This window comes from Diabrotica undecimpunctata, chromosome 7 (genome assembly GCF_040954645.1).
Source record: "Diabrotica undecimpunctata isolate CICGRU chromosome 7, icDiaUnde3, whole genome shotgun sequence".
Lineage (NCBI taxonomy): Eukaryota > Metazoa > Arthropoda > Insecta > Coleoptera > Chrysomelidae > Diabrotica > Diabrotica undecimpunctata.
Genome location: NC_092809.1, coordinates 159082861 through 159108442, shown reverse-complemented (window position 1 = coordinate 159108442; position 25582 = coordinate 159082861). Strand labels below are relative to the sequence as shown.

The following is a 25582-nucleotide window of genomic DNA, read 5'->3' as shown; positions in this document are numbered from 1 at the left end:
GTTTATCGCTATGTCTACATTTCTGGGTTTGGCCGCTATCGCTGTGTCGTCGGCATAGAGACTTAGTAATGTACCTGGTGTTCTAGGTATGTCTGCTTTGTATGTCGTATACAGTAGAAATGACAGTAATGCTACATGTGGAACTCCAGCCTCCGGGTTCCCGAGTTGGGATAGGACTTGTCTTATTCGAACTCTAAAACCACGATTGCTCAAGTACAAAGAGATTAGACTTGTCATTGATCCGCTGTAACGGTATCTTCTCATTTTGTAGATCAGTCGTTTATAACAGACTCTGTCGAAAGCTGTGTATTGTTTATCATTAAATCCAGCTGCTATGTACTATATTAGTCTGAGTACTTGTAGCTCACTGGAGTGTTCTGATCTGAAACCTAATTGGGCTTCTGGTATTATATCTAGTCTATCTGTTTTAGCTTGAAGTCTGCTAAGTATTACTCTCTCTACAATATTTCTGATTGCAGGTAGCAAGCTTATTGGCCTGTAGTTTTGCGGGAATGTGCTGTCTTTTCCGGGCTTTGGTAACATTATGACATAGGCCACTTTCCATCTGTTTGGGAGTTTCTTGAATCTTAGCATCGCATTCTATTACTATAATGGTAGGAACTCTATACGCTGTATATTTTTGTATATTTTACGTGTATGGGATGTAAAAGTACCAAACTCAGATTAGAGTATTACGACTGAAATTTTGTCATTTTGGCGTCCCCAAAACAGTAGCGCCCGTCTGCAGTGCATCCCGTTTGCCTGTACATAAATCGGCATAATGTCATTTTGTTCGGGAACGTGTTAACTTTCATACTGTAATTTTTAATCGCTAAATGGCCCAGCCAAACCCTATTTTATATATAATACAAAATAATATTTCATCTGTTTTAGGTCTCCTAAGGTTACAACAGATATACCAAGGATTAACGCCCGGGAGTGAGATTTTTCAAGTCACTACTGTACGAAGAATAAACAATGTTAGTGAAGCATTATCATTTCTTAGAGGAATAGAAGAACACACTCGATGGACAAACAAATATGTGGTTCTAGATTGTTCTACTGAGACTGCTAAAGAAATTGTCGTTAACCATGTGAGGGATATATCTTTAGGAAGACGAAATTATCATTATTTACTATCAGGATTGGTAGGTTTATTTTTATTATACACATTTGTATTTTGTGTATTTTTGTCTTAATTTTAACAGATTACTGAATGTGATGTATCAAATCTAATCTGCAAAAAATATACAAAGTTTAGCGTTAGGTAAAAAACTACCGGAAACTGGGCTAACTTTGCTCCACTTTTGGGAGTTATTAAAGAAATTGCAAGGAAACGTGTATAAAATTGCTACCAGTATTATGTTTTTTAATAAGTGAGAAAGAAAGTATATAATGTAATTACTGTATGGTATTTTTTTTGCAACAATAAAACACTGAAAACTTTGGTTTCAAAACTTCCACAACGTTTATTATAAAATCTTAACACTACAGCAGAGCTGTTTCGGCTAATTGCCTTTCTCAAGTCTTTCTTACTACAAGTCGAAGTTTTTGTACCACTACCTTCTTGACTCGCTGTCAAAGGGCACGTAAATGGACGAACTAGTCGATGCTGCATGTGGGGAGACTTTGTCAATAGGCAACCAGTAAAACGGCGACGCGCGTTTTTTAAAGACCCTAGAAATTAATTCATAGGTTAATGAAAATGAAACTTTTTTTTAGTAATGGAGCAAAGTTGCCCTGGCAGAGGTAAAGTTACCCCGGTTTACGGTAACTATTCATTTGTATGTTTACGAAAAAACAAAAGGAAATTATTGTAGCGGCAAAAGTTAGACGTCTTGACAAAATAAAACTAATTACGAAAAATTAGCTTGTTATTAATAAATAGCGACAACGGATCTCGGACTAAAAAACAAAGTTTTTAATTTTTTCTTACATATATTGGTTTCGATACTACGTTACTAGGGAAACAAGAAAAGAAGTTGATAAATTTATGGCTTTTAGAAAATTTTTTTAAGAATTTTTTCGAACGTTTCTAAACAATTTCATTCATCAGCAGCTTTAACTTTGAATGAAATATTGGAAGGATTTAGAGTACAAGTCCATGTCATGTTTAAATGTCGTGTTTAAATTTTATTTTCATAAAAATGTATGCATTAGTTGATTAAGTTGTAATATACTTTTTTCCAACTTTCCAATTTTATGGTATTTTTCTTTTGTGTTGATAAATGGCCCTTTCTTCAATAACTTTTCGACCCTTTCAAATGCCCTGTCGGCTGAAAAAAAGCAATGTCCTCTTACAGGAAATACTATTTTAACCATAGTTTTAGATGTGAAAGTATTGGCTTACCAATATATTAGCATTTGAATAACGTGTTTGTTTTTATTTTTTCCACCACATCCATCACAAAATAAAGCAAAAGCATTTATTTCCTGTAAGATTACCAGAGAGTTTAGAAAATGTAAAAGTGCAGATACTACTTCTACGCAGCCTCTTCCAGCTTGATCTTCTGTCCATGAAAAAAAGTTTGCGAAACCTAAGTCTACTGGTATAATGCCACAGTTTAATAACTTATTTGCATTAAGTTAAAAGCATCCACAACAGCTGTTTTGGACAAGAGTTGGACTTATTGTAGATCGAAGCAGTAAGCCAAATAGTTTTCCAGTATTTCCTTCATTAACTTGTAAAACTGGTTAGCTCGTAGTTTACAAATTCTTTTTTTCAGAGCAATTTTTAGCAGGATTTGTTTCTGTTGACCACTTTTGTATTTATTTTGCATGATATTTATCAACTTTAGCGATGAAAATATTGATAGATATTTGATTTTAGATGCCCAGTCCATACCTAACACAAAAATTGCAAATTTGGACTTATTTACTTTTGTGTGAATGCTCTTCGATTGATCCCTTCAGCAGAGTCAGTTTTGTATATAGGAGAGAAGAAAAATTTTTGTGTGATCAATCTTAATAATCTTGCTTTCGTAAGCAAGAGGTGTATAAAGACCCCATTTCCATTCTTCAGGAATTGTTTTATCATCCAATATTTTGATGATTAAACCATGTATTTGTTTTTGTGGTCTCGGTGCTTCATTTTCTAATAATTAAGCTGTTATCGTATCAGTGTCAGTTGCCTTATTATTTTAATCGACTATCGAAATGTAGATAAAATAAATTATTCGAACGTTTTCCATAAAACATAAAGGCTATAAAATTATAAGGCAAATAAGGCAACCATTGCCAATAAATATTAATCGGCAACTCTTTTGAACGATCCAACAAACACATTTATCCCTAATTTCTTTTTATTCGAGTACCTTCTCCAATCGAAGATCGGCAATAGTTAAGACAGATTATTTTCTATCTTGCATCTTCCATAGCAAACCGTTTGAGCTCAAGACTCTCTAATCTCATGTGTTCCCAAGCCAGGAGCACTGTCTATGTTCTGACCCATACCTACCTTCGATATTACTCTGTCTGATGAGATAAAGCAAATGATATCTATCTCAGTTATATTACCAGCTTTTCGCTTTTTAATGATTTCGATTAGCTTAAGTTTCTGCACATTGAACGTACAATTTCCAAGTTCGGAGTATATGCAATCCATATTCGCAACATTTTTCTACTCTATTCAGGAAGCTAACTTTTAGCTTAAATGCATCAACCCTAATAAAAAATGTCCCTTCCCTCAAGATATTCACTTGCTATATATTGATATAGCTACTCCGCAGCGGGTTGTTTAGTGTTGATCTACTCCACTGTATATTATTGAGCAATCGTTTAAATTTTTAGTTTCGAAGTTTAAAGACCCTTATCATTTACACATATCTTTCTTTTATTTATCCATTTTTCACCTACTTTATCATTTTCTTGCTTGTTTTATCGTGATTTTGATCTCTGAAGCCTTTATTTTGATGCTTCTGAGTATTTTCCAGAACAGATATTACCAGTCTGTAGCTATATGTAAGTCGGGGCATTACAACCTGCCTTATTTTCTCTTTTAAATCTCCTAAGCTGGTAAAATATGATTTTTATACCTTCGTGTAATTTCTTATACACTCTCGATCATTAAATCCGGGTCACCTTGAAAATTTCAAGTTTTTTGAATATTTTTGCCTCTGGTTCAGTAATAACCTTTTTGTTAGGCTAACGTATTTTTTATTTGTCATCAATGTTTGTTTTGAAAGAAAAAAAAAGGTTTTTTATTGTTTTTGTTGAAAAATCAGGAAACAAACCAAATGGTTGATAAAACAGACATACGAAAAAAATGAAAATACAGAATGTGGTAAAATATCAGTAAAATTTCAATGACTAATATCGTGTATTGCCTCCACTTGCTCTAATAACCTCTTGCAGACGACGGGGCATACTCTCAATTTTTCTCCTGATTACATGTTGTGGTATGTTATTCCACTCTCTCATTAACAGATCCTTAAGCACCTATGCGTTATTAGGAGGAGATTTTGGGAGTTGAATACGTTTTTTCAATTCGTCCCAGAGACGTTCGACGGGATTCAGGTCCGGAGACCTAACTGGCCAAGGTAACCTCTTAATTCCAACCTCGTACAAGTATTGCATACTGATCGTGGCAACGTGCATTCGCGCGTTTTTCTGCATAAAAACGACGTCTTCTCCAAGCCCTGCCATTGTATGCATAACATGTTCTTCCAGAATCTCCGTAATGTCCCTTCGTGCAGTTAAGGACCCATTTTCGATAAAGGGTAGTTCTGTGCGGAAGTCGGAAGATACATCTCCCCAAGCCATGACCGAGCCTCCACCAAATGGCATTCGTGGAGCAATGCAAGCATGTGAAAATCATTCACCGGTTCTCCTCCAAACTCTTACACGTCCATCGGATCCAGCTAGGCAGAAACGGGATTCATCTGAGCATAACTCTTTGCTCCAATCGGTTATTCCCCAATGCGCGTATTGTAGAGCAAAAGCTAGTCGTGCGACTCGATGCGCCAGGCGAAGTCGCGGTCCTGCAGCCATTACCCGAGAAGATAGTCCAAAATAACCAAGTCTTCTCCTGACTGTTGCAACGCTAACATTGCGATTTCGTAATTCCTGCAGATGATTTCGATGCATAATCGCAGTTCAGGTCCGGTTTCGCAAAGCCTGAAACACAAGAAAACGATCATTTCGTGCCGTGGTCGTTCTTCTTCGTCCAGAGCCAGGTCGTCTGGATAGCAAACCCGTCTCCTGAAAGCATTGAAGCACTCGTTAAACCGTAGAAAGGCTGACGCCAACAGTTCTTGCGACTTGCCGTTGAGTGTGACCGTCTTTCACAAGCGCAACATTTTGTGCCGTTTCAACAACAGCCAAGGGCATTTTTGGCAAAAAATAAACAATAATAAACACTAATAATGGCACTAATAAACACTAATGGTGGCAATAATAAACGTTTGTTCGTTGCGTTTGAACAGAAAGTCGAAGCACAAATGAGACATTTAAAACAATCAGCAGTTACAGGTACCGTCCATTTTGGGAAGTGTGCACTTTTCACTAAACCGCTAAGCCGAAAACAATTTTCAGAAACATGCATTAGTTTGTATTTGTGTTATTATTATTTACAATAAAGCTCGTTAAAAATGAAATATCGGTGATTTTCAAGGTGACCCGGATTTTATGATCGTGAGTGTAGTTCATAGAATAAAAATATTTTTTCCGTATCTTTTAGATACACTTAATTTTACTTTTATGCTGTAATATCTAACCTATGTAAAATAAACATGCGACTCTTATATTTTCTAAACATTCGTGGAAAATAATGTAGTGGTAAAATAAAAATATTCCACTAATTTGATATTGAATACGACCATAAAAGTTTTAATACAATGTTACGATTGCAACTAACTTATAACATAACTTCGCCATTGCAGACAACTGTAAAATTAGGTCATGCATATCCGAAACTGATATATTTTTAGTAATGTATTTAACAAATACGGCATGTCCTCATAAAATTAATAGGGCGAATGAAAGCGGAAATGCAAGGTGGACGAATGAGCTTATTCCCGATCTGAGGCCGTGGTGGGAATGTAAGTTCAGGAAACTAGACTACTTTCTGACGCAGTTTCTGACCGGATGTGGTAGTTTTGGCACCTTCACAAATAGAATAGGCAAATCTGCCTCGACAGATTGTACTATTTGTGGGATACCGGACGTTCCAGCCCAGATTTTTAACTGCCAGAGATGGGCGAATGAGAGGGGAGATTTCGAGAGGCGAATGAGTTTTCGGGCTGGATGAAAGAAAAATCGTAAACATAATGTTGAGAGGAAAAAAAATGGAGAGAAGTACACTGTCTGCAACAACAATGACATCACAGAAGAAATAAAAACTAGAATTGGAAAGGCTCGAGCTGCTTTTGTTAATATGAAGGACATTCTGGGAAATCCTGAAATGAGATTAAACCTGAAAATGAGATTGGTTAGATGCTACATTTTCTCGATATTGCTGTACGGAGTAGAGACTTGGACTTTAAACAAGAGCAATACCGATAAACTAGAAGCCTTGAAAATGTGGATATACAGAAGAATTTTGAAAATACCTTGGACAGACAAAATATCAAATAGTGTAGTTCTTCAAAGAATAACAAAGAACGGGAGCTGTTGATCACCATCAAGAGAAGAAAGTTGGAATATCTTGGTCATGTGATGAGAGAGAAAAAGTACCAATTGCTATAGTTAATTATCCAAAGAAAGATTCAGGACAAACGAAGCGTGGGGAGACGACGTATATCTTGGCTGCGCAATTTAAGAGACTGGTTCCAGTGCAGATCTAACCAATTATTTAGAGCAACAGTTTTAAAGATACGGATAACAATATTGATTGCCAAACTCCGTAGCGGAGAGGGCACTTGAAGAAGAAGACACTGTCTGATTTCTGGGATGATGAAGAAGGAGCCGGACGACAGAGGAGGAAATTAAACAAGAGATCTGAAATTTATGGTTATTATTTTTTATTAGTTTATGGCTTAACGAAAATATTTTCTGATTTACGGTAATAGGAATGGTTATTTGTAAGATTTTAGTTTTTCATTTTAGTTGTTCATTGAGTGGCAAGATCATCCCTCTGGAACTGTGGTTAAGGTTTTAGTAGGAACACGGCTAATACGGCACTATAATAGGGTCTTCTGGCCTAGTAGCCTGCTCGACCAAAATATGCCAGGGTATCTGGCTCCGTCATGTTAGATGGCTAAAAAAGATATCTCCTACCGTTACCTGCCAGAATTCAATAAATACCTTCTTTGGCTCTTACTAGAATCTGGAAATACGGCAAATAAAAAGCAAGTCAAGTTCTTGATATGACCGCTGGCGGTATACCTTTTTCTTTAAGTAATTCCATAAAAAAAAACAAGTGTTTATAAATCTGGAAGCCGTGTAGGCCAAAGAATTTCCTACAAACGCTAAAAAACTCTTCAATTCAAAATATTTTTAATGTATTTACGTACATTTAATCTACAATGACATAAGACACCATTCCGCTTGACCTTCAATGGGATATTTTTTAAGTTTCCTGTATTTATGTCACAACAGAATTCAAATCGTCTATCAATATTTCCTTGTCTTCAAGTATGAATTTTTTAAGGTTCGAAAGGGTAATAATTATATTATTTAAAATCTTTAAAACCGTGTCTTGTTTTATATCATATGGCAATGAATATACCCTCTTTTCAAAGAATATTTACTATGTTTAATTGTAGACAGCATTACTTGCAACGTATTGTCGTTATTTTGTATGATGTGGTCGCGTTTTTTTCTGCATTTATTATGTACTTCTCCTCAAGTCTTAAATTTATTAATAATTATTATTAAATATGTTCATGTTTTATTATTGTGATTATGTGACAATTTGAATTTTTATTATTCGTAATAATTTTATGGGGATTTCAAAAATTAAAAATGTCAGCAGCTTCTCGAAATGTTTTATTATCTATCACCCAGTATTAGGACAATTTTCTCTTCCACACTTAATGTGGCTGGCATTTCTACCTTTTCGTAAACAAATAATTTGTTATCTGTTTTAATAATGAAATTGTTTTGACAGTTCTATCTGTCGTAAGACAAGAAAATAGGTTGAAATTATATAAGAATAATTATGCATTCATATGCAAATTGAAGCAGGTGTTCCACAAGGGAGTGTATTGGGTCCAGTCCTATATCTAATATACACGTGTGATATACCTGAACTAGAAGACGACACCATAGCTACCTTCGCAGATGACACTGCTGTCTTAGCGGTAAGTGACACCGTCGAAGAAGCTACAGAAAAACTACAAAATTCAATAAACAAAATCCATGAATGGACCAAAAAATGGAAAATTAAACTGAATGAGAATAAATCAGTCCATATAAATTTTACCAATAAGAGAATTAATAATATTCCTATTAGAATAAATGATGTCCAAGTGCCTATTGCAACATCAGCAAAGTACTTGGGATCACTCTTGATCCGAAACTTCGCTGGAAAGCTCACGTGAAGAAGAAAAGAGAAGAACTAGGCATCCGCTACAAGAAAATGTATTGGTTAATGGGAAGACATTCCTCTCTATCCATAAATAATAAACTCCTAATCTATAAACAAATACTGAGACCAGTATGGACCTATGGCTGCCAACTCTGGGGCTGTGCCAAGCCTAGTAACATCAAAATAATCCAGACATTCCAGAACAAAGTACTGAGGAACATCGTAGATGCGCCTTGGTACGTTAGGAACAACGACCTTCACCGGGACCTCAAGATGGAAGACGTCAATCAGATAATCAAGAAATTTGCAGGGAGCCATGAACAACGACTCCATCATCATGTAAACGTCGAGGCTATCCAGCTTCTCGACAATACGAACTTAGAAAGAAGGCTCAAAAGAACAAAGCCTTTTGAACTGGTATAATAAGTGAGTGAAAAGCAGAGTAAAGTGTTGTGCGAGTATGCATGTTAAATTGAATGCTAGTTATTAGAAATAATAGGAAAGACACTAGTGAGTAGACACCTAATTTTAAGATTTCATTAGTAATTTAAGTTAAAAACAAATTAATAATTAGTCTTACTGACCAGATTTTAATGTAAGTACACTTCTGTGTCTTTAGTAAAAAAAAAAAAATATGCAAATTTAAATTTTTATCATTATCACATAAAAAAGTCGCACCTCAGAGCGTTTTTAATTTAAATAAAGAATCTTTAATATTTGAAAGTTATATTTAATTCTAAACATCTTTTCTGACAAACCTCGTATACGACTTATAAAAATTTTGATACCCGATAGTTGTATTTTATGTTTTGTTTTCCTTTAAACTTCATATGAAAAAAAATTCTTCCTAACTTACGTAGACACATTGTATGTACGAGAGTGGCTCTCGTACACTCTAAAATCTTTGAGTGTAATTTTTATATTATTTAATTTAATTTACGTGTAAAGGCCTGGCAATTTTTTCTTTTTATAAATAAATCAATATTATTTTATGTTCACCCTCGGACAATCTATACAAACAATTTCCCATTCCATACAAACACAATGACATGAAAAAAGTTCGTACTTTATAGAAGTTTCACGTTTTGGGCATTCGCGTGATCGGCATTATGTAAATAAAATTTATTTTACAATTTAATCATTCTGTCAAGTATATTACCAACTTTTTTGACTGACTGTTCTTTCGTTCTGCTTAACTTAATTAAATTGTTTATATTTTTGACAACCCTTTCGACAACCAAGTTGTAGGTAAGATTCTTTTTTACAATATAATTACAAAAACGCATACTGTTTGTAAAAAAAGTATACTCACGAGTGTTTAGACTGAGTTCAGGTACAAAATTTTAGCTCTTGACAAACGAATACCTGCTCGTACACATTCATATCATGCAGTCCATATGTATGGAATAAATTTATTTTTAGCGTTATTATGTACTATGTGAAAAAAAAACTAAAACAGGTCGATTTTTATTCTTAAATTGACAATTTACAGTATGAAAATATTATCCCTTTCCACCACCCCCTTTGAATTATAAGCCCCCCTCGAGGGTATATATATATAGGTATAAATAAATAAGAAGTTTAAATGATGGTAATAGAAATGGGTTGTTACTTGAAAATTCTAATTATTCAGTGAAGCCATTTTTAAGAAGTACATTTAACAATCCATGAAAAAAATTTCTATAATGAATTTTATATGAAAACCAGATATATAACAGAACTCTTTATGTATGGAAGAGAAGGTTTAGTTATTATTTTATCAAATGGAAGTGGCTGTAAAATTGAGAAGATTCAACCGTTTATATCTACAGCAACATTCTATAACCTAGCAAAGGATTAAAATGAAGACAAGTTTGAAGATAAATTGTTCAATAAAAATATTATTGAAGTTTCTAAAGTTAAAGCTGTTTGAGCTAACCTTAATATTTTAGTGTTATGAAAAAACCTCAGAAGAATCATTAATGTAGATTTCTTGTTGTAATTTTCTTGTTGTTAAGGAAAAAATTTTCAATTAGATCCAAATACTTGCGAAATTGCTGATACGCCTAAATATATATTAGTGGACCAGTAATTGGAAAGCCGAGGAAGTGTATGTATTCCCAGCTTAGTGTGATAAAATATCATATCAAGAATATCTAAATCAAAAATTTTGGTGAAATAATCGATTTCTTTCTCTTCAATAATACAATCGTATGCAGAATTGGCATCTTTGGAAAAATCAAGTGCAAGCTTGTCAAAGAAATCTGTGTTTTGATCCCATTCCTTATCCTTTTCTTCATCTTCACTATCTTTTGATAAAAATGGTTAAAACTGTAACGGAGATGTAGGGAGAGAAAAATTACCTGAATATTGAGAATGTGAAGATTCCAAACAGGATGTGGATTTCCACATCAGAAGAATCTAAACAGTTGCCTTCCAAATTTTCAAGTTCTTCGAAAGCACCTTTATTTGCTTTTTCTTCTGAATGTTCCTCAATGTCAGGTAAATAATATAAATAAGCTAATGCAGTGGGGGGATCTAGATCCCACATTTCTAAAATAAAGTAATAAAAATAAACAACGAGGATGGGAGATGAGCATATAACCCACTTACAAATATAGATTTAGCATACGTCAAATATATTCTATTGTCATTGTTATTATATGAATGTGTGTGTAAAAGTTAAAAGAATAGAAAACTAATATCTAAATTCTTAGCATTCACCTTAATTTTCGTGTAAACAATTATTAGTTCACAACTAGAACATAAACGCACAAAAAAACCGTCAAAACAGCGTATATTCAAACATAAGTATAAATGGTAATGTAAATATCTGTACCTTATCATCATCATCATCAGTGGTGCTACAGCTTTAGTTGAGCCTTGACCTTCCCCAGTCTATTTCGCCAGTCGTTTCTGTTCATCGCCAACCGTTGCCAATTTGCCGCGCCGATTTTCCTTGCGTCCTCGTCCACGAGTCCCTCCATCTCAGTCGTGGTCTGCCTCTACTCCTATTTCCCACTGGGACCGATAATAGAGTTCGTCTGGGTGGGTAATTTTCATTTGCTCTTGACACATGTCCAGCCCATCTAAGCCTACCTATTTTTATGAAGGATATTACATCTCTACCATTTACTATTTTTTTATACTTCTCGTACAATTCGAAATTATATCGCCTTCTCCAAATACCTTAGCTTTGAAATAATTTTTTATAGGTTTACTGATTACTAGTAGAAGAACTAAGAAGATTGCTCCAGGAACGTTCGATAGATGAGAATGGTCTTAAAATCATAAAGAACCTTTATATGAATCAAGTGGCATCTGTGGCATATGTGAGAGTAGGACTGGAATTTACATCACATTTCTCAATAGAAAAAGGTGTACGACAGGGTTGTGTTCTGTCACCTCTCCTTTTTAATCTTTACTTTGAAACGATTCTCGATAGAGCCTTAAGTGACACTGAAGATGGAATCAAAATCAACGGACAGACTATTAGTAATATTCGCTATGCTGATGATACAGTCATAATAGTTGATAGCAAAGAAGCGCTACAACGACTAATAGATAAAATAAACACTGAAGGAGAACGACTGGGCTTGAAGATTAATATAGACAAGACGAAGGTAATGGTGGTTAGCAGAACACGAAATATGCAATTAAATATAAGAGTAAACAATAAGAACATCCAAAAGGTCCCCAAGTTCAGATATCTCGGTAGTTGGATAACTGAAGATCTAGATCCAGACATAGAGATATGTAGAAGGATTGAGCAGGCCAGAACAGCATTTACTAATATGAGAACCTTGCAATGTTGAATGTTACATTTACTTCATACTGCTATATGGTATAGAAACCTGGACTATAAAGGCCAATGTGATGAACCGATTGGTGGCCTTTGAAATGTGGGTATTTAGACTACTTAAAATTCCCTGGACAGATCACAGAACAAATAACGAAGTATTTAATCTAATGGACAGAGAACGAGAATTGCTGCCAATAATAAAAAGAAGAAAAACTGCTTATCTGGGTCATATATTTCGAAATTCCAAGTATCAGTTCTTAAAGCTTACTATGGAAGGGACTATAGAAGGAAAACGGGGCATCGGAAGAAACAAATACTCATGGCTTTAAAACATAAGGGATTGGACAAATCTCGATGACCATACACTCTTTAGAGCCACACAAGACCGAGAGGAGTATGCTAGAATTGTCGCCAACATACAATAATAATTGGATAAGGCACCATAAGAAGTATATCACTACTAGGTATCAGCAGCCTTAAACGGTGGGAAAATCGATTTGTACTACCTGTAGAAGTGATATATGGTGGGAATTATACTTCCCACTGCCTATGAAAGGGTTAAACGTTTATCTTACAGATAAGCAACCGCAATATAATTTCATGTGAAAAGACAGGTACATTTTATTCTATGAATAAATGTCCATCTTCTATTGGCTGCGAATTTGGTAATCGGTAAAAAATATAATACAAACCTTGAGCTTTTCCAGCAAATAAAATGCCAGGCTAGATGGATTTTAAAAGACGACTTTACGAAAAAGTCCAACAACTCTCCCAAAGTGACTTATTTGTCATGAAAGTTGTAACTTTCATGAAAAAGTTGACCAAAATAGAACTTTGTTGTTGACCTAGCCTTAAATAGGAGAAAAGACAGGAAAAATTAAGCGAAATGACTGTAGATGGCAGTTGATTGGATGCCCCGTCACATGATGACGGACAAATCACTAGTATCGATATAAACGTTAAAGTTGATAAAACATTTTCAATTCAAGAAACTCCCACTTTACGAAATAATTTTAAGAACATGTCAAGTCGTCCACTAGAATTTATTATAACAAAATATAAATAAAACTGGTATATTTATGACTATATCTTTTTTGTACAAATGTTTGTGCAATAAAAATATTACACAAAATACAGCTTTTTGTTAATGTTTTTATGGTTGGCGATACAATTTTGTATGCACCACGTCAGTAAACACTCTTTGTCGAACTCATTTGTTACTAGCCTCGCTCACTCCGCTCGTAATATCATATCAAACTCGTTCGATAAAAAGTTACTTTACCGACATACATAAAGACCTATTATTTTATATATGTCATGTCGTACGTAGGTATATTTATGCTTTGGTTTAGCTTTTTTATTTGTGAGAATCTAAGCCAACAACATACGTTAGTGATTTTCACAGCACATTCTTCAATTCGCTTCACTATTAAATGTTTTTGAACCTATATTTATAATTATTGTATTATATTATAATAATCAAATTTAAAAATGAAACTTGTAATATTTCATATACATAGTATATTTTTATCTCTTCTTTTTCCGTTCATTTTATAGGCTTACAAATTACTTTTTTAATAACTAAAGTACTTTTCCTATATATTTTTTTGGAAAAACAGTAAATAATCTATACCAAGGTTGAATCAGAAGAACCCCGTTGATTTTAGACCTGTGCCGGACATAGTTAAGCTTAAAATATAAATATAATTTTTATAATGGTAATGGTTTCTGATTATATTTGAGTATTGCGTGTTTCTTGAAAATAACAAATCTCACTCTTTATTGCCGCTGAATACGATGCCGGTTCTTTTAATGGCAGTTGTGCAAAGTAAGAAAACTTTTTAATCCAACCGTTCTATAAAACAAATAGAGGCCATTTTGACTAAAATTGCTTTTAGCGTAAATGGCAAATGGAAATTCTTTACGTTTATTTCTCTTTTACATCCGACTATGTTGATTTATTATCATAGTAACTTAGGCAAGAAAACTATTAGACTAGACCTTCTTATTAAAGATAGCGAAAATCAGTAATGTGGGTTAAATGAGAGAATAGATAATAATGTACTGTACACATATTAAATAGTTAGTATCCAGTTAACATTAGGATGAGAAAAACAGAGTGTTTTAAAAAGGTATGTCATAAATTAAATCACGCATTCTGGGGACAAAAATAAATTGATTGAATCCAACTTATCTTAGTACAAAAAGTGTACACAAAAAAAGTTTGAAGTTACAAAATAAAAATTGTTTTTTTGTATTATCTCCTAAACTACCTGACATTTTGTAATAAAGATTTCTTTCTTGTTCTGAAAGCATTGTTCATACAAAAGAAACAACAAAATCTAAGCGCACAACAAAAATTTTAAGGGGAGTGTGCAGCCTTAAGTCCCCCCAAACTTTTGAGTACGTTCAAATCAAATGAATTTTGTGGTATCATTAGTTTAACACAGTATTTTTAAAACGTTTTTGCCTCCTATCCCTCTTTCGAAAAACTAATTTTTTCCTAGTGGGCCATAAAATTACAATTAGTTTCTACGGATACAACAATTACAAATAATGAATGCAACTCATGAAGAAACTTTAGAAATCATTGAGGAAGTCCCTGGAACAAGTACAAGGGTAATAGCTGCTCAACTAAATGTTTCTCATGTAAGTGTTTGCAGGATCAGCTGCTTAAACCCTATCACTTAACAAAGGTTCAAGAGTTATTGGTTAAAGATTGTTATAAAAGGATTGGATTTTGCGATTGGTTGTTTAATGGAAAACACTCGAAATGTTAATTTTACTAGAAATATTTTGTTTATCGACGAGGCTAGCTTCAGTAGAAATGGAATAACAAACCATCATAACGAGCACATTTGGGCCGACGAAAATCCTCACGTCAAAAAAACGACTCATCACCAAAGGACTTTCAAAGTTAATGTTTGGGCAGGAATTGTGGATAACAATCTAATATGCCCAGTATTTCTTAACAACAATTTAAATGGTGATAATAATTATATGCAATTCTTAGCAAACGATTTACAAGAGTATTTGGAAGAAGCGAATAATGCAATAAGGCAAAATATGTGGTTTCCACAAGATGGCGCTCCACCGCATTACGGTAATGAAGTCCGGGAATACCTTTGCAGGCAGTATCTTGGTCGGTGAATTGGAAGGGGTCGTGACGCACCTATTTCTTGGCCACCCAGAAGTCCAGGTCTTAACCCCATGGACTTTTGCTTTTGGGGGTTTATAAAAGAGAAAGTGTATTATGTAACAATAAAGGACGAACAAAATTGAGGGTTAGAATAACTGAAGCTGCAAATCAATTTTGTCAGAAAAATATGATTTTTCAGCGCATTCGGTTTTCCTTATTAAAACGATACCGAATGTGTATTGAAGAAAATGGGAGTCATTTTGAACATTTATTGTAATATCATATTTATAGAGGTTATAGACATTTTTTGTACTTGTTAATTCATTTAAGCCATTTATTTAGTTGCACGTAATTTTTTAAAGGTTAAAGAAATGGGCCGTAATTCAATAAAAACTGTTTTTTGAAAAAAGTGATGAGGCAAAAAATTTTTAAAAATAATGTGTTAAACTAATGGTGCCACAAAATTCATTTAGTTTGAATGTACTTAAAAGTTTGGGGGGAGTTAGGGCTGCACACCTCTCTTAAAATTTTAAAATAGAAAGTAACGTGTCCATTTTTATTACAAAATGTCAAGTAGTTTAGGAGATAATGCAAAAAACAATTTTTATTTTGTAACTTCAAAGGGCTGTAACTTTTTTTGTGTACAATTTTGTACTAAAATAAGTTGGATTCAATCAATTTATTTTTGTCCCCAGAATGCGTGATTTAATTTATGACATACCTTTTTGAAATACCCTGTATATTTGTATCTGATAATTTAATACTTGGGAAAAATCCAAATTAATATTAACACACAGTTTGTTTGATTTAAATAGACATCTTCAGTTTATGATATATTGTCTAATGCGATGTGTTGATATTGCACACTATATAAAAAAGATAAACTAGATAAAATTTGGCCACACTATTTAGATAATTTCCGAGATGCTAATTAAAAATGAATCTTTTAGGTTATGGACGAGAGATGGGAAAGTGAAGTAGTGGAATATGGAGCCATCAATATCACGGGTTTTAGGATAGTGGATAGCTTTAAACATTATGTGAAAGAGTTTTTAGAAGGTTAGTGATTTTTGTAATAATTACGTTATTTTTCCTGATTTGAACTTTTTGGGCGCACGATTAAACATTACTCCATTTTGTTCTCTTGTTTTCACACTTTTTTTTTTGTATTTATAGATGTTTTAAATAGTACTCACACAGAAAAGCGTCAATTTATTTAATTCACTAAGAGCCGAGTTTTAAAATATAAAGTTGCAGCAAAAGTCAAAAATAACATAAAGATGCATTTTTTTTAATTAAATATTCTATATTTTTTTATTTTTATCTAAAATTAGAGTTATTTCGATTTACAGACTTTTAAAAAGTTTATATTGTCACCTTTTAAAATGTTTCCATAATAACAAATACAAGATCGGTAGTTAACAACCAATATAATTGTTATTGGGTATACATACATTATTTTAAAAGGCAAAAAATAGTATTTATGAAAAATATGTTTTTAGGATGGAAACGACTGGATTCGATTCAATCTCCGGGAGCTGGTAAAGACAGTATATCCGCCCAGGCTGCTTTAATGTACGATGCCGTTTTTGTATTGGTTGAGGCTTTTAACAAAGTTTTACGGAAAAAGCCAGATTTATTTAGAAACAATGTTCGAAGAGGGCTAAATTACAACGGTACAACAAAGGCCCTTGATTGTAACGTAAATGGCAACTGGGTGACACCGTGGGAACACGGAGATAAGATTTCAAGATTTTTAAGAAAGGTGAGTAATATTGAAATAGTTTCTTGTCATGATCTTTTCAGGTAGGATATGTTATGTAAAATAGTTAAAAAATTTATTTTGTGCCCAAAAACATTTTTAGGATATAAACTCTCTTGTAAAATATTCTACCTTTCTTTACCATACTGCTGGAAGAAACGAGGGGAGAAATTCTTCGAATATTTCTAAGGATATTCAAGAGAGAAACGCCCACTGTTCTATTCATCAGAATGGTGCTCTGCCCGACTGCTAAGCCCTAGGTTCGTTCCCTGTTCATTCTCTCTCCACACTAATCTCAGAAAGGTACAGAAAATAAAAAAAAACTTACAAAGTTATAGTAAAGGTATATATATTTATTAAATAATAATAAACAGAATTCATATTAAAATGAAAAAGACAGAAAAGATTTGATTTCACGTTCAAAGCGTCTATGTATCTGTATACGTATTTCGACCTAATAAGTCTCATCAGAACAGTTATTCATAGCCGTTCTTAACGTGAAAAATAATCTTCTCTGTCTTATTAGGAAGCAACAATAAAATGGCTTCGTTATGGACGCAATAGCGACATCTGATAGAAAAATCGGTAAGATAGTTCCGAAACAAATTCAGATTTCTGGTTTAATCTGGAGCCTTCTAAAAATTGCAATCTGCATACTCTGTATGAGTACAAGAAACAAATTCGTTAAGGATTTCTGCTTAGTTGAGGAGATATGTCGTGGAATGCAAATTTTAGATCCCCCATGTCTCTATTAACATCTTTATCAACGTCTGGCTATGCCTTGCAATTTTTAGAAGGCTCCAGATTAAAGCAGAAAACTGAATTTGTTTCGAAACTATCTTACCGATTTTTCTATCAGATGTCGCTATTGCGTCCATAACGAAGCCATTTTATTGTTGCTTCCTAATAAGACAGAGAAGATTATTTTTCACGTTAAGAACGGCTATGAATAACTGTTCTGATGAGACTTATTAAGTCGAAATACGTATCAACTGATACATAGAGGCTTTGAACGTGAAATCAAAGGAATCTGAAGGAATCGTTTGCAGGAAGGATTCCGATCTTTGTGGAAGTTACCCGCTGTAGGTGGTTGTTGATTGGGTTAAGGTGGGTTGTTGGTCTAGATTATAGCAGTCATTTTTGTCCCAAAATAAATTGGTTTCAAATTATATTCTGATGCATCAGTGGATTTATGGTAGTATGGGTGGTTGCTGATTGTTTCCCCAAGGTAGTGTGGTTGACTGTTGTTTGCTTCCCAAGGTAGTGTGGTTGGCTATTGCTTGCTCCCCACCGTATAGGCTAGAAAATTCATACAAAGATCAGTTTTCTCCCAAAAGGAAAACCCGATCAGAAATAAAGCTGAGTATTCAGAGAAAAACGATCTCAGCAAAATCTCTGATCACAGCGTGGCATTAATAAAAATAAATTTATGGAAAAAAAAAATAATTAATAAGATATTAAATAAAATAAGATAATATAGGTACATATATACATTAAAAAAAAAAGGTAAAATGTTTATTTTAACGCTTTATGTTAAGAAAGAAAGTATCTGCTATGCAAAAAAAAACAATTAAAAAACAAAGACCCAAAATTAAAAAAAGATACTTACTCGTGTATACGGCTAAGACACTAACCAATTTTTGTGGCTAAAGCTTCATTGTAGAATGATTGAAGTGATATGAATAAAAAAAGAGCAAATAAAAATTTGTATCGGCTTATATAGGATGGAACGGCTAATAAAAATATTTATAATTTAGTAAGGTCGCTTTGAAATAATATAGTATGGAGGACAAGTACCAAGCGGAGCTTAGTGTCACATTCAATTGGTTGATTTAAACGTTAGGCCCCATCCTGTTCAATATTGTACTAGATGATGTATTGAAGGAAACTAGAGAAGAAACATCGAGAATATTTGTTGGACATAGAAACCTGGAAATGATACAGATAGCGGAGTGCGCATTTGCAGATGACCTCGTCGTATTTGGAAGAAACGAGGACGCACTTAAGAGAAACCTCCAGATATGGAGAGATAAACTCGAAAAACGTAACCTGAGAATTAACGAAAGTAAAACCAAGGTCATGGTATGTGGGAAAACAGACCAACATACAAACATTAAAATCAATAACTATACTTTACAACGAAGTCGAAACCTTTAAATACCTGGGAGTGCAACTAGAGAGTAGGGGTACACAAGAAGCAGAGATAAACAATCGAATAGCAAACGCTTCCCGGATATACCACGCAATTAAGAGCACATTCCTATCGAAAAAAGAAGCATCCCAAAAAGCAAAGATAGCTATCTACAACACAGTTTTTGTACCTATCTTAACATTTGGATGTGAAAGCTGGACGCTCTCCACCAGACTAAAAAATAAACTGCAAAGTATTTTAATGAAGTATCTAAGAAGAGTACTAGGGGTGACCAGAATGGACAGGATACGGAACGATGAAATAAGAGAACGCCTTAAAGTCCAATCAATAGAGAAGAAAATCGAAAAAGCCCAACTGAGGTGGTACGGCCACATGGTAAGGATGGATAAAAAAAGCCAAGTGAAACAAGTGTGGGAAGCGAGAAGAACCTTGAAAAGACCGAGAGGCAGACCTATGAAGACCTGGGACGATGAAATTGCCGCCATCCTAGACAGGAGAGGAGTCACCAAGGAGCAAGCGAAGAAATTGGTCAGCAACAAGAAGAATTGGAGGAAGTTTGTATATGAAACCTAAAAAGAGACTTTACACCCAACACCTTAGGGTAGAAGGGTTATTGATTATATATATATATATATATATATATATATATATATATATATATATATATATATATATAGGGAAAAGAAACAGCTTGTAGCAAGAAAAATCCGTGAAGAATATCATACATGTACAAAGTAATTAATTATAGAATTAAAAAGATTTTTCCAACCATTATGAAAAAAAATTTACCAAAATATTTAAAGGTCTGATTTAAATATAAAAAATAAAGTATCCATATTAAAACGGATAAGGGTTACAAAAAAATAAATTTATTATTATATTTTTATTAAAATCATAATTAATTTGTTTATAAATTCAAAGGGGAAAATTATAATTCGTCAGATTAAATGTTTAATGGTCGATATAATGTAATGGGAATAGACTCTCGACAAATGTATTTGATTAGCCTGACCATTATGCGTAATAATCAATCTCATCGAATCGCCAGACTTTTTTACGCTACAATGTTCTAGCGTGACCATCAAGTTTATTGGAAGAGCCTATCTATCATTCTGATTCAGCCAGTTTGTCCACTTGCTGCTGACGCCCATGTCCTTGTTAAAACTTGACTGTTAATTAATTGTTCATTTTCTTTGCCCGACAAATGATTTTTGCCTAACTGCGTGCGTGTTAATAGTTTATTTCCACGAAATTCGAGAATTCCAGATAAGCACTTGATGGTCTTATTTACCATTTCTACTGTTCTTTTGGACATGGACACGAAATCGTATCCGTGTAACGGCTAATTAAGGTTATGGGGTTTAAAAAGCTTTTAATTGTTTATTTGTGTGAGTTAAACATGTGTATGTGTGTACCCGACGATAACTCTGAAGCAAGCGTACCTAAAAATATTTTTACTCGGTCAATAAGGCATGTGGTGCCTTTTTCATACAAAGGAAATTTCAATATTTTGATTATTATTGTTTATTTATTATAAAAACTGTTTCTATAAAAAAATTCTACACTAATTTACCTTTTTTTTGAAAATTTTTCTCTTGAATTTATATCTTTTTTAGGTAGAAATTGAAGGTTTAACTGGAGAAATTCGTTTCAGTGAAGAAGGTCGACGCCAAAATTACACACTTCATGTTGTAGAGATGACAGTAAATAGTGCAATGGTAAAAGTAGCTGAATGGAGTGACCAAACTGGATTTAACCCAGTTGCTGCAAAATATGTTAGACTAAAGGCAAACGCCCATATAGAAAGAAATAAAACCTATATAGTTACAACAATATTGGTGAGTTTATTATTTGGTTTTTCCCAATTGCATATTATGTAAATTAGTAAAAACTAATTAAATTGACAATAATGACCAGAATGACAATAATGATCGTCTTGCTAACTCTTTTATCATTTAATTGAAAGCTGCAGCAAAAAACTACTATATTTAAAAAAGTACCTTGTTAAAAGAGACAAATAATTTTAAGATTCTTTGGGAACCAGTTGCCTAATACGAATTATAAATAAACTGAGTAAATCTTATTTTATTGGGCAAAAAGACATTGCAGAAGATAGAACAGATTGCAGAAATATCAAGGCTCCATCACGTTCTCATGAAGAATCCTAAGATAAGTAAGGTAACTGAATACAATATGCCCATGTTAAGGGAATTTTGAATTTATTGCTACAAAAATATATTTTTCATATATTTTTTAACACTATACCAATGTTTAGGTGTTTAAACATCGCTAGTTTTTTTATTGTTTGGCAATTATTTTTTTTTCATATCGAATTTTTTTTTAAAACCCCTCAATCTGGGCATATTGCCAACCCCTAAAGGTAATATGCCCAGTCGAGTGAAGGTAATATGCGCTTACCTAAAACACTAAATGATGTGGAAATAAATATTAAAAAACATCATATACTTACAAAATCTCATATTTATTGAATAAAAAACATTTAACCAAACAAAGATATTAAACAATCCTTTTTGTAAAAACTAAAATGTCAAAATAAAGAATTTTTAACTGAAATAACTTAAAATTAAGGAACATTATTGCGGAGTACAATCAGGACAGGTAAAGGATTCCTTATCGAACTTTGTCAGCCCTACACATTCTTCATGAACGTACTGTACACATATAAAGCATAGTCGCATGTCTTTTATTTCAGCTTTGTCGCAAATTTTGCAAAACCATTTTGCTACGTCTTCTGATTTTTTGTTTTTCTTTACCAAACAACCTGGTAGAGTTTGTTTCGTGCCTTTATTTATATCTGTTCGTAGACCTGTGCTAGTGGTAGAAAATACATTTTTTTTTACCACTATAGCTCTGCTATTTATTGCCTTCTTTCTATTTTGTGTATTTTTTTTTCTCAATTTTTGCCGGAGTCTCAAGCATTTCCGTAAACGATGTGTCCAAAGTTTTGCCCTGGCAAGTTTTTATTTCTTCAGTATTACTTTTTTCTTCTCGAAGATTGTTATTTTCTTTGTTATAAACCTCCAAATCATTTTTTTCAGAATTCATAAGGAAAGTTTCCTTTTTTTTATGAAACTGATTTATTGCCAATTCAACTTCTTCGCCGCTGTCTTCTGATTCCGAAGTATAACTGCCAGAACTCTCACTTGATGAAGTTTGTGTTTTAGACTTCTTTTTCATGTGAATTGGCGTCTTTTGGTATTGTGGCAAACAGTTTTGTTGGGAAGAGCTTTTTGAATAGCCTGCAGTTGGTGGTGGAGTTTTCTGGCGCAGATTAATGGGTCCGCTATCACTATCACTTGATGATGATTCAGTTCTAGGTTTCTTTTTTTTTGTAATCTTGGGTCTTTTGATATTTTGGTACACTTTTTTGAGGAATTATATGAACAGCCTGGAGTAGGAGATGGTGTTTTCTGGCGTACATTAATGGGTCCGCTATCACTATCACTTGATGATGTTTCAGTTCTAGATTACTTTTTTTTGTAATCTTGGGTCTTTTGATAGTTTGGTATCCTTTTTTGTTGAGAGGAGTTATATGAACAGCCTGGAGTAGGAGATGGTGTTTTCTGGCGTACATTAATGGGAGTGGGATCAATGTTCTCAATTTCTGATAAAATACTTAGGGCAAAAGCAACTTCAGGTATAGCATCGGGGTTATAAGGAAATATTCCTGTTGCAGCAAAGCCTTATTTAATGTTAGAAGGTGTCAATGCCTTGTCCCACACTATCGAAAATATTTCCCCAAATCGCTGCTTTGTTAAAGCACGTTCTTTGTATTTGGTCCAATACAACAACACTTGTTCGTCCCAGTGGTGTTCAAAGGAACGAAACACAGCTTTGTCCATCGGCTGGAGTTCATGAGTTGTGTTGCCAGGCAAACACAGAAGGGTTATTTGATATTTCTCGGCAGCTTCGACAATTGAAATGTCTAAGTGACATGAGGCTCCATTAAATATTAAAAGACACTTTCCCTCCAATTTATATTTTGCTAAATGCTCCAACCAAATAATGAAGGTTTCCACATTCATACTGCCTTTAGGGGTTATCAACGCCAACGTGCCATGAGGCAAATTATCTTTCCATTTGGGCTTCATGCGCCGTCCTTTAAACAAAACGGCAGGAGGAATAGCGGTACCATTGGCGTTAGCACAGCTAACAATAGTTACATTTTCCCCATGTTCCGGAGCAACCAAATGTACGCGTTTCGCGCCTTTCTTTGCTAGAACGGTCTGTTGATGATGCAGACTGAGTCTGCAGCCTTTCTCGTCCACATTGTAAATTCTTTCAGGTTTGTCGATTAAATCTAATTCTTGAAGTACACCCCTTAATTTGTCAAAATAGTCTTTTACTATGAACTTGTTCAATTTTTGAGCCCGAGCAGGATTCATGTTTTGTGCTTTCCTTATCGATATTTCAGGGTGTCTTTGCAAAAATCCTTTTAACCAATAACGTCCAGCCATTTTGGTTCCTTGTGAAAAAAAGTGTGGCAAATTGTTTTGTTCACAATAAGTAAACACACATTTTTTTAAAGTTTTATTGCTGAGGGGATACCCAACTTCTGCCAATCTAACAATTCGTCGAGACAATTCGTTTTCTTGATCTATATTCAAAATAGTCTTTCTCCCCATTTTTGCCTTTTTGGTACTATTTTTTTCTACATAGCGTTTCAAAGTGCGTCTAGAAATATTATACCTTTGACTTGCCGCATTGTATGACATTCCATTCATTACTGCTGCAATTGCAGATTCTAGCTGTTGATTGCTCTATTGCGACCGTATTTCCTTATTTCTGACACGAGGCATGTTATCTAAAACAAAAAAAATCAATAAATTATCTGTTATAATTAGCTGGCAATATGCCCAATTGAGCAAATTGTCAGCATACACTATGGGCATATTGTTGACACATGATGATTAATACATTTTCTTAAATTATAAAAACATTTTGAATAATAATATATTTTATTTTTACTTACATTTTAAGTACTCTATGGCAGACTAAAATCACTTAATGTCGTAGACAAATTAAAACGTTTAAGTGCAAAACAGAGGTGAAAACTGACGTCAATTTTTATAAACACGCTCTTAAAAACCACGTACAACTTGACTGCACCACGGCAAGCTCACAACTAACCTTGAGGTCGGTCACGGGCTTAGTTATATTAGGCGTTCAGTGTGTCCAGCGCCTCCTTCCCCGAATATCAAATATTAAAGCAAAACATGGAAATGGGCATATTACCAACATGGGCATATTGTATTCAGGTACCTTATATCGTCATTCGAAAAAAACTTATGATTCGAAGGAAAACTGGCTTATGGTAAAAGAATTAGAGGAGCAGGATAAAATCAAATAGATAATAAACTTGTTTGAGTCAAATAAATTGACGGATCTGGACGAAATATGATTAATATTTTTACAAACGGGAAATTACCATTTCCACAAAAAATTATAATTTCTACTCCAGTTTGTCGTAGGACTGAAGACAATTCCAAAAATATTAAAGCTTGTAAGGGTAGCTTTTATACACAAATTTTGCAAAACTGGATAGGCAAAGCTATGTACTTAAGTCCAATAAGTCAAATTTACATTAGAGACTCTAGGAAAACTAGTCGATAGACACATTAGGCATGATTTAATTGTTGAAAATATATTGGTTGACAAAACATATTTAAATATAGTAGGATCGGTATTGCCCATCTTTTATAGGGGTTAAAGTACGTTTTCTAAAACCAAGAGGTAATACTTTAGAGGCTGGTAACTGTTAGTAGTTACCAGCTGAAGTCCGTTTGAAGAGGTTTACTCTCCGGACACTGGAACTCACTTAAGCATGGGTGTATGTTACCTGAAGTAAAATTTAATTAAAATATTAAACATCATATAGTATTATTAACATCATGTACAATCTTTGGTAACACATTACATTTTAAAGGGTTTTCACCCAAATATTTTGGTGGCTCAGGCATGGTAACCTGTATTTTAACCTGATGATGGAACAGGTGTTCCGAAAACGTTCGTGCTTTTAATGTTGCCCTTTTAAGGGTTTTTATAAAATAAAATATACCCACATACAAAGACTAACCTCTTTTTGTTATACGTGGTATACAGCCAGCTGCAGGAATTATTTTCCTTGTGGATTTTATATATTATTAGCAAAAAATTTTGCAAATGGCGTCCCCTATTATCCCTACCAAACACCCTGTATATATATATATATATATATATATTACAATTCCTAAAATTCTTTTTTATTTAGTCCATAATAT

At 33.7% G+C, this 25582-nt stretch overlaps 1 protein-coding gene across 1 annotated transcript in view; it reads left to right on the top strand.

Annotated features, from left to right (window-relative positions):
• The window catches only part of LOC140446088 (glutamate receptor 1-like), a 114101-nt gene that overhangs the window by 11122 nt on the left and 77397 nt on the right, over positions 1 to 25582 (top strand). Inside the window, exons 4-7 of the mRNA XM_072538617.1 lie at positions 895 to 1148; positions 16338 to 16446; positions 16890 to 17152; positions 20918 to 21139. Coding sequence (XP_072394718.1) covers positions 895 to 1148; positions 16338 to 16446; positions 16890 to 17152; positions 20918 to 21139 — 848 coding nt within the window. The remainder of the gene's footprint in view (positions 1 to 894; positions 1149 to 16337; positions 16447 to 16889; positions 17153 to 20917; positions 21140 to 25582) is intronic.